General features: G+C 46.3%; 1 protein-coding gene across 1 annotated transcript in view; it reads right to left on the reverse strand.

Annotated features, from left to right (window-relative positions):
* LOC144140054 (integrator complex subunit 7-like) overlaps positions 1-6,280 on the reverse strand; it is a 29,873-nt gene extending 23,593 nt beyond the window's left edge. Inside the window, exons 1-3 of the mRNA XM_077672257.1 lie at positions 6,239-6,280; positions 2,617-2,720; positions 534-602 (exon numbers count right to left, since the gene is read on the reverse strand). Of these exons, the coding sequence (XP_077528383.1) occupies positions 534-602; positions 2,617-2,720; positions 6,239-6,280 (215 nt within the window). The remainder of the gene's footprint in view (positions 1-533; positions 603-2,616; positions 2,721-6,238) is intronic.
* Positions 6,281-10,629: the final 4,349 nt, after the last annotated feature.

The following is a 10,629-nucleotide window of genomic DNA, read 5'->3' on the forward strand; positions in this document are numbered from 1 at the left end:
CATAAGCTTATTCCAGAAAACATGGTGGCTCCAATTAAATTTTAGCACTACGAGAACCATTTGTCCTTCTTGCCTATGCGACAATGTCATACATATATGTATAGACATGAGGAGTCATCACCAAAACCAATTAGAAGCTGCTACCTACAGCCAATATCAAACAATGCTCTTGCAAAGAAACGGGAAGGGCCTTTAAGTGCACCTAAGGACAACTTGAAGATTATTATGCACGATTGCGTTACTCCCTGACAATAGGCAATTCAGCTGAACATAGGGGTGCACATAAAAAGGTGACTGCACTACTAAAGTGGCACTGCCGCCGCACTCTTTCCAACTTGCGTATAATATTGGGCCCACACTTCCCATTTCCAGTAGGTCACTGCGGCAGCAGGTCAATGAAAAGGACACAAAAAAATCCTCCGGGCAGACAAAAGCGCCACTATGCAAGGTACACCATCCCATGACGGACCGTACATCACGCCACAATTTCCACAATACCACTGAGGATGCGAGGATGCGAGGCCAGCACTCACTTGATGCCCTGGTTGTACTGGGAGATGCGGTCGATGGCCTGCATGACCAGGAGGGCATTCTGCTGCAGACTGGCCGTCCCAGGGCAAGGTCAGACAGGTCAGGGAAGAAGACAACACTGGCAGGGCATCAGGTGGGAAGGGTGCCCGTAACAAACAAACTGGGGTCCTGGCCTACACTAGTGCTCGAAGAGCTGAGAACAGCTCCGAGATCGGCAGTAGCTTGGCAAGTGAAGCTTATGTTTGGGCTGGTTGGCTAAAACGAGAATTTCCACAGCAACGAAGTAGAAAGGGGCGCTTCTGTAATAGGGGCGCTTGGCATAAAAACACTACTGACCTTCAAATGGAAATCTTTGGAACTAATTGACAAACTAAAAAAATTATGCGATATTTGAAATCATTGGGGGAAAAGCAGCACGACTGACAAGTTTCACAGAGTTTACCTAAAAGTTTATAAAAAGTTTTGTTAAGAGCAGTGTCCCCCCTCAATTTGAAGATGCCATGCTCTAACTTTTGTAAAAACCATAAGAAACACAATCAAATCCCCGCCATAACGAAATCCTGCAAGTACGAAATTCCCTTGGCAACGAAGTATTTTTGGATCCCCGGCGAACGACCATACAAGCCCAAGCCCGTGTATTTCGTATCTCGCGGCAACGAAACGTTCTTGGAAAGGGATCCGGCGTTAACGGAATTCTCTGCAAGTTCGGTCGACATTTTGTTTACCCATTTGAGGCAGTCAGAGTCCAAAAAGTGCTCAAATGCATCTTTTTCGAACTCAAATTGCGTAAACTTCTGCCACAGGGTGCTCGCATGGCCCCAGCCATATTTGTTTACAGAAAAGACCGTGCAACAGGTGGTCGTGGAGGCAGCCTCGCAGCGACGCCACCAGGGGGCGACACATGGCAACTCATGGCTTTGGCTTTGGCTAGGGCTACGCTAGCTCGCTACCACTGAACAGCACGCGTGCGCTTCTTGTGTGTGCGTGGCGATTAGCACATTTTCTCTCATTAAGATCGCTCCACACATCAAAAGCGGAATTTTTTATCGCTACAAGATGAGGCAGCCATCATTGCCCAAGTCAGTAACCCAAGAGGAAGGAAGGATAGCGGCGATGAGTTCAAAACTGCATGCAGCTTTGAAAAGCAACGCCGCCATTCTTTTACGGCGCATGTTTGCAAAACAAAACTGATTGATTGTGGGGTTTAACGCGCCGACGCAACGCAGGCGATGAGGCGCGCCGTAGTGGAGGGCTCCGGATTAATTTTGACCACCTGGGGATCTTTATCGTGCGCCGAAATCTCGTACACATGGGCGTTTTTGCTTTTCGCCTCCATCAGAAAAGCAGCCGCCGCGGCCGGGAATCGAACCCGCGACCTTATTCTCAGCAGCGCAACGCCTTACCCACTGAGCCACCGCGGCGGGTGCAAAACAAAACTGTGGCGGCTGCAGCCTTACCAGACGTCAAGAAAGTGGTGCTCACTTGGTTTTGTGAACAGCATTGAAACAACAAGGCACCACTGTCCGGCAAAGTTTGTCAACATAACAAGCTGGACTTGCTTGCATGCTCGGGCATGCTGGGTGCCGAATACCAGGAAAAAAACGTACAGAGAAGGCGAACTCACAGGATGTTTCGGATGTGTTTGACACGACCCAGTCATTCTTAGGCACGCACAATGACAACTAGCAATGAACCATTTCTTGTAGTGCTAAAGCTGACCTGTGGAGTTGCTGCAAGGTAAGCCTCGCAAAGTAAAACAACTGACTTTCGGAAATAAACATTCGGCTTGCAGGCGATTGCCCTGTCGCGTATGTTTCATTCTCGCGGCAACGAAATTCTTGCAACGGTGAATTTTTCAGCTTTCCCTGGCGGTTTCGTTATTGCGGCGTTTTACTGTATATATCAATGTTGTCCGGCAGTGACCCTGGCCAAAACTACGCACTTATCTTGGGCCGCAATCAAAGGCGAGCTTATGAAAAGGTTACACGCAAGTCCAAGCCCAACTTTGAGCAGCTCTAGAGTGGCCAGCCCTTGCAAGCGGCCCAAAACTTACTTTCAGAAGCCGATATACAGAGCGAAGGATACAGTTGGACGTTGCGTAGTGTTGCCGGGTCCGCGTCAAACAGCGTCTGGTACAGCACACCGTACTGGTCGGCAAGGACCTTGAAGTCACGTGAGCACTTGCGCAGCTGCGCATGGAAAGAAGAAGGCAGGGCACCGTATCAACAGGATGGACAAGAGAAAGAGATAGGACTGTGCAAATATTTGAAACTCCGAATACTTTGTGAATAGTAATGTATGCTATTTGATTCAATTCACAGTAAAACTCAAAGTACAAAGCAGAAAGGTTTCCAAATATTCAAAATTTAGGAATAACAGAGCAAAAATTCACAATGCCACACGACTTGCACAACTTTAAGCCTTACCGCATGGCATGCCCCAAGGCCATCTGGTTGGTTTTTTGGCCTACACTAAAGCTTTGCAAGAAAGCTTAGCCCACACAATTCCAAGATTCAAAGAGTTTATGCTAGCAGGACTGTGGGGCGAGTTAGTTGATTGTTGTTCATGAAAAGACGAGGCAGCGAAAACGAAACAGGACCAAGCAATAGAAACATGTAGAAACATGTCGGAATAAAAACACTTATAGCAGCGCCCGTTCGTGTACTACGTGTTTCTATTCCTCCGTCCTGTTTTGCTCGCGCTGTTCCGTTTTTTCATGAGTTTATGCTAACTGCAGAGCAAGTTAGCTGAACGACAACGTTAACTTTGTAGCATCTATGAGCCGTAAATAAGTTTCCCGTCGGTACAGTGCTATGAGTGAGCAATCAAGAGCGGCTACTCGCTGGCAATCTTGCAGTAATGCTATAAGAGCTGCAAGCAAAGGCCTCTTTTCAATGAATAGAGGGATTGCAGCCAGAAATTTTTTTTTGTTTATTCACAGCCCATTGAGGAACCCACATTTTAAGGAGAAAGCCTCAAGTGACCCACTGAGCAAAAGCCAACGCCTGGCATCAGTATTCATAGCAGAAACGGCAACTTTAGGAGCACTGCATAGCACGAGGCATTCCATAACATGAGTTGTTGCACACCACAAGCAATGGTGAGAGGTGGCTCACCCGGCCAGTGCTCCGCAGATGAAGAGAGTGGAAGAACACAGCCAAACGAGCACATAGAGAAGCAGCAAAATTCACCATTGTCATCAACTCCCCATTACGCGGCCCACTACAGTAAAACCTCGCTACAGGAGGCACTCAAGGGACCAGAAAAAGGTGTCTCTTGAAAACAAGGTCCCTTGTATGCCAGGTTGCTATTGTGGCGAGTATGGTAAAGTTCGCCAAACCGTTTCCATTCAAATAACTCTAATAACCGAGCGTCTCTTATAAAAAAAGTGTCCCTAGTAATGAGGTGTTACTGTACGTGGTAGGAGGAAGAAGCAGATCCACAATGCATAGGAGACAAATTGAAGCCATTTGAAGGCATTAAGTGAGATTGAAAAGTAAAATGTCCAAAGCAGCAAAATCACACAGCCCTTCAACAACGCGAGGTGGAAGCACGGCATCTACGGCGTTAAACTAACATCCTTGCTTTCCCATTCGCAATGCTCGAAAAGCGCTTTGCCCCCAGAGTTTTCATCTTCGCAGTGCATGTTGAAGTTTTCTTCCACCCGTTTGCCATCTTGTCTTGTCCTTTTAGATGTACCGTATTTACTCGCGTAATGCTCGAGAAGCGCTTTGCCCCCAGAGTTTTCATCTTCGCAGTGCATGTTGAAGTTTTCTTCCACCCGTTTGCCATCTTGTCTTGTCCTTTTAGATGTACCGTATTTACTCGCGTAATGCTCGAAAAGCGCTTTGCCCCCAGAGTTTTCATCTTCGCAGTGCATGTTGAAGTTTTCTTCCACCCGTTTGCCATCTTGTCTTGTCCTTTTAGATGTACCGTATTTACTCGCGTAATGCTCGAGAAGCGCTTTGCCCCCAGAGTTTTCATCTTCGCAGTGCATGTTGAAGTTTTCTTCCACCCGTTTGCCATCTTGTCTTGTCCTTTTAGATGTACCGTATTTACTCGCGTAATGCTCGAGAAGCGCTTTGCCCCCAGAGTTTTCATCTTCGCACTGCATGTTGAAGTTTTCTTCCACCCGTTTGCCATCTTGTCTTGTCCTTTTAGATGTACCGTATTTACTCGCGTAATGCTCGAAAAGCGCTTTGCCCCCAGAGTTTTCATCTTCGCAGTGCATGTTGAAGTTTTCTTCCACCCGTTTGCCATCTTGTCTTGTCCTTTTAGATGTACCGTATTTACTCGCGTAATGCTCGAGAAGCGCTTTGCCCCCAGAGTTTTCATCTTCGCAGTGCATGTTGAAGTTTTCTTCCACCCGTTTGCCATCTTGTCTTGTCCTTTTAGATGTACCGTATTTACTCGCGTAATGCTCGAGAAGCGCTTTGCCCCAGAGTTTTCATCTTCGCAGTGCATGTTGAAGTTTTCTTCCACCCGTTTGCCATCTTGTCTTGTCCTTTTAGATGTACCGTATTTACTCGCGTAATGCTCGAAAAGCGCTTTGCCCCCAGAGTTTTTCATCTTCGCAGTGCATGTTGAAGTTTTCTTCCACCCGTTTGCCATCTTGTCTTGTCCTTTTAGATGTACCGTATTTTACTCGCGTAATGCTCGAGAAGCGCTTTTGCCCCCAGAGTTTTCATCTTCGCAGTGCATGTTGAAGTTTTCTTCCACCCGTTTGCCATCTTGTCTTGTCCTTTTAGATGTACCGTATTTACTCGCGTAATGCTCGAAAAGCGCTTTGCCCCCAGAGTTTTCATCTTCGCAGTGGCATGTTGAAGTTTTCTTCCACCCGTTTGCCATCTTGTCTTGTCCTTTTAGATGTACCGTATTTACTCGCGTAATGCTCGAGAAGCGCTTTGCCCCCCAGAGTTTTCATCTTCGCAGTGCATGTTGAAGTTTTCTTCCACCCGTTTGCCATCTTGTCTTGTCCTTTTAGATGTACCGTATTTACTCGCGTAATGCTCGAAAAGCGCTTTGCCCCCAGAGTTTTTCATCTTCGCAGTGCATGTTGAAGTTTTCTTCCACCCGTTTGCCATCTTGTCTTGTCCTTTTAGATGTACCGTATTTACTCGCGTAATGCTCGAGAAGCGCTTTGCCCCCAGAGTTTTTCATCTTCGCAGTGCATGTTGAAGTTTTCTTCCACCCGTTTGCCATCTTGTCTTGTCCTTTTAGATGTACCGTATTTACTCGCGTAATGCTCGAGAAGCGCTTTGCCCCCAGAGTTTTCATCTTCGCAGTGCATGTTGAAGTTTTCTTCCACCCGTTTGCCATCTTGTCTTGTCCTTTTAGATGTACCGTATTTACTCGCGTAATGCTCGAAAAGCGCTTTGCCCCCAGAGTTTTCATCTTCGCAGTGCATGTTGAAGTTTTCTTCCACCCGTTTTGCCATCTTGTCTTGTCCTTTTAGATGTACCGTATTTACTCGCGTAATGCTCGAAAAAGCGCTTTGCCCCCAGAGTTTTTCATCTTCGCAGTGCATGTTGAAGTTTTCTTCCACCCGTTTGCCATCTTGTCTTGTCCTTTTAGATGTACCGTATTTACTCGCGTAATGCTCGAAAAGCGCTTTGCCCCCAGAGTTTTCATCTTCGCAGTGCATGTTGAAGTTTTTCTTCCACCCGTTTGCCATCTTGTCTTGTCCTTTTAGATGTACCGTACTTACTCGGGTAATGCTCGAGAAGCGCTTTGCCCCCAGAGTTTTCATCTTCGCAGTGCATGTTGAAGTTTTCTTCCACCCGTTTGCCATCTTGTCTTGTCCTTTTAGATGTACCGTATTTACTCGCGTAATGCTCGAGAAGCGCTTTGCCCCCAGAGTTTTCATCTTCGCAGTGCATGTTGAAGTTTTCTTCCACCCGTTTGCCATCTTGTCTTGTCCTTTTAGATGTACCGTATTTACTCGCGTAATGCTCGAGAAGCGCTTTGCCCCCAGAGTTTTCATCTTCGCAGTGCATGTTGAAGTTTTCTTCCACCCGTTTGCCATCTTGTCTTGTCCTTTTAGATGTACCGTATTTACTCGCGTAATGCTCGAAAAGCGCTTTGCCCCCAGAGTTTTCATCTTCGCAGTGCATGTTGAAGTTTTCTTCCACCCGTTTGCCATCTTGTCTTGTCCTTTTAGATGTACCGTATTTACTCGCGTAATGCTCGAAAAGCGCTTTGCCCCCAGAGTTTTCATCTTCGCAGTGCATGTTGAAGTTTTCTTCCACCCGTTTGCCATCTTGTCTTGTCCTTTTAGATGTACCGTATTTACTCGCGTAATGCTCGAAAAGCGCTTAGCCCCCAGAGTTTTCATCTTCGCAGTGCATGTTGAAGTTTTCTTCCACCCGTTTGCCATCTTGTCTTGTCCTTTTAGATGTACCGTATTTACTCGCGTAATGCTCGAAAAGCGCTTTGCCCCCAGAGTTTTTCATCTTCGCAGTGCATGTTGAAGTTTTCTTCCACCCGTTTGCCATCTTGTCTTGTCCTTTTAGATGTACCGTATTTACTCGCGTAATGCTCGAAAAGCGCTTTGCCCCCAGAGTTTTCATCTTCGCAGTGCATGTTGAAGTTTTCTTCCACCCGTTTGCCATCTTGTCTTGTCCTTTTTAGATGTACCGTATTTTACTCGCGTAATGCTCGAAAAGCGCTTTGCCCCCAGAGTTTTCATCTTCGCAGTGCATGTTGAAGTTTTTCTTCCACCCGTTTGCCATCTTGTCTTGTCCTTTTAGATGTACCGTATTTACTCGCGTAATGCTCGAAAAGCGCTTAGCCCCCAGAGTTTTCATCTTCGCAGTGCATGTTGAAGTTTTCTTCCACCCGTTTGCCATCTTGTCTTGTCCTTTTAGATGTACCGTATTTACTCGCGTAATGCTCGAAAAGCGCTTTGCCCCCAGAGTTTTCATCTTCGCAGTGCATGTTGAAGTTTTCTTCCACCCGTTTGCCATCTTGTCTTGTCCTTTTAGATGTACCGTATTTACTCGCGTAATGCTCGAGAAGCGCTTTGCCCCCAGAGTTTTCATCTTCGCAGTGCATGTTGAAGTTTTCTTCCACCCGTTTGCCATCTTGTCTTGTCCTTTTAGATGTACCGTAATTTACTCGCGTAATGCTCGAAAAAGCGCTTTGCCCCCAGAGTTTTTCATCTTCGCAGTGCATGTTGAAGTTTTTCTTCCACCCGTTTTGCCATCTTGTCTTGTCCTTTTAGATGTACCGTACTTACTCGGGTAATGCTCGAGAAGCGCTTTGCCCCCAGAGTTTTTCATCTTCGCAGTGCATGTTGAAGTTTTCTTCCACCCGTTTTGCCATCTTGTCTTGTCCTTTTAGATGTACCGTATTTACTCGCGTAATGCTCGAGAAGCGCTTTGCCCCCAGAGTTTTCATCTTCGCAGTGCATGTTGAAGTTTTCTTCCACCCGTTTGCCATCTTGTCTTGTCCTTTTAGATGTACCGTATTTACTCGCGTAATGCTCGAAAAGCGCTTTGCCCCCAGAGTTTTCATCTTCGCAGTGCATGTTGAAGTTTTCTTCCACCCTTTGCCATCTTGTCTTGTCCTTTTAGATGTACCGTACTTACTCGGGTAATGCTCGAGAAGCGCTTTGCCCCCAGAGTTTTCATCTTCGCAGTGCATGTTGAAGTTTTCTTCCACCCGTTTGCCATCTTGTCTTGTCCTTTTAGATGTTACCGTATTTACTCGCGTAATGCTCGAAAAGCGCTTTGCCCCCAGAGTTTTCATCTTCGCAGTGCATGTTGAAGTTTTCTTCCACCCGTTTTGCCATCTTGTCTTGTCCTTTTAGATGTACCGTATTTACTCGCGTAATGCTCGAAAAGCGCTTTGCCCCCAGAGTTTTCATCTTCGCAGTGCATGTTGAAGTTTTTCTTCCACCCGTTTGCCATCTTGTCTTGTCCTTTTAGATGTACCGTATTTACTCGCGTAATGCTCGAAAAGCGCTTTGCCCCCAGAGTTTTCATCTTCGCAGTGCATGTTGAAGTTTTCTTCCACCCGTTTGCCATCTTGTCTTGTCCTTTTAGATGTACCGTACTTACTCGGGTAATGCTCGAGAAGCGCTTTGCCCCCAGAGTTTTCATCTTCGCAGTGCATGTTGAAGTTTTCTTCCACCCCGTTTTGCCATCTTGTCTTGTCCTTTTAGATGTACCGTATTTACTCGCGTAATGCTCGAGAAGCGCTTTGCCCCCAGAGTTTTCATCTTCGCAGTGCATGTTGAAGTTTTCTTCCACCCGTTTGCCATCTTGTCCTTGTCCTTTTAGATGTACCGTATTTACTCGCGTAATGCTCGAGAAGCGCTTTGCCCCCAGAGTTTTTCATCTTCGCAGTGCATGTTGAAGTTTTCTTCCACCCGTTTGCCATCTTGTCTTGTCCTTTTAGATGTACCGTATTTACTCGCGTAATGCTCGAAAAGCGCTTTGCCCCCAGAGTTTTCATCTTCGCAGTGCATGTTGAAGTTTTCTTCCACCCGTTTGCCATCTTGTCTTGTCCTTTTAGATGTACCGTATTTACTCGCGTAATGCTCGAAAAAGCGCTTTGCCCCCCAGAGTTTTCATCTTCGCAGTGCATGTTGAAGTTTTCTTCCACCCGTTTGCCATCTTGTCTTGTCCTTTTAGATGTACCGTATTTACTCGCGTAATGCTCGAAAAGCGCTTAGCCCCCAGAGTTTTCATCTTCGCAGTGCATGTTGAAGTTTTCTTCCACCCGTTTGCCATCTTGTCTTGTCCTTTTAGATTGTACCGTATTTACTCGCGTAATGCTCGAAAAGCGCTTTGCCCCCAGAGTTTTCATCTTCGCAGTGCATGTTGAAGTTTTCTTCCACCCGTTTGCCATCTTGTCTTGTCCTTTTAGATGTACCGTATTTACTCGCGTAATGCTCGAAAAAGCGCTTTGCCCCCAGAGTTTTCATCTTCGCAGTGCATGTTGAAGTTTTCTTCCACCCGTTTGCCATCTTGTCTTGTCCTTTTAGATGTACCGTATTTACTCGCGTAATGCTCGAAAAGCGCTTTGCCCCCAGAGTTTTCATCTTCGCAGTGCATGTTGAAGTTTTCTTCCACCCGTTTGCCCATCTTGTCTTGTCCTTTTAGATGTACCGTATTTACTCGCGTAATGCTCGAAAAAGCGCTTAGCCCCCAGAGTTTTCATCTTCGCAGTGCATGTTGAAGTTTTCTTCCACCCGTTTGCCATCTTGTCTTGTCCTTTTAGATGTACCGTATTTACTCGCGTAATGCTCGAAAAAGCGCTTTGCCCCCAGAGTTTTCATCTTCGCAGTGCATGTTGAAGTTTTCTTCCACCCGTTTTGCCATCTTGTCTTGTCCTTTTAGATGTACCGTATTTACTCGCGTAATGCTCGAGAAAGCGCTTTGCCCCCAGAGTTTTTCATCTTCGCAGTGCATGTTGAAGTTTTCTTCCACCCGTTTGCCATCTTGTCTTGTCCTTTTAGATGTACCGTATTTACTCGCGTAATGCTCGAAAAGCGCTTTGCCCCCAGAGTTTTCATCTTCGCAGTGCAATGTTGAAGTTTTCTTCCACCCGTTTGCCATCTTGTCTTGTCCTTTTAGATGTACCGTACTTACTCGGGTAATGCTCGAGAAGCGCTTTGCCCCCAGAGTTTTCATCTTCGCAGTGCATGTTGAAGTTTTCTTCCACCCGTTTGCCATCTTGTCTTGTCCTTTTAGATGTACCGTATTTACTCGCGTAATGCTCGAGAAGCGCTTTGCCCCCAGAGTTTTTCATCTTCGCAGTGCATGTTGAAGTTTTCTTCCACCCGTTTGCCATCTTGTCTTGTCCTTTTAGATGTACCGTATTTACTCGCGTAATGCTCGAAAAGCGCTTTGCCCCCAGAGTTTTCATCTTCGCAGTGCATGTTGAAGTTTTCTTCCACCCGTTTGCCATCTTGTCTTGTCCTTTTAGATGTACCGTACTTACTCGGGTAATGCTCGAGAAGCGCTTTTGCCCCCCGAGTTTTCATCTTCGCAGTGCATGTTGAAGTTTTCTTCCACCCGTTTTGCCATCTTGTCTTGTCCTTTTAGATGTACCGTATTTACTCGCGTAATGCTCGAGAAGCGCTTTGCCCCC

This window comes from Haemaphysalis longicornis, unplaced genomic scaffold (assembly GCF_048455015.1).
Source record: "Haemaphysalis longicornis isolate Haplotype H1 unplaced genomic scaffold, Haemaphysalis longicornis Haplotype H1 scaffold_5, whole genome shotgun sequence".
NCBI classification, from domain to species: domain Eukaryota; kingdom Metazoa; phylum Arthropoda; class Arachnida; order Ixodida; family Ixodidae; genus Haemaphysalis; species Haemaphysalis longicornis.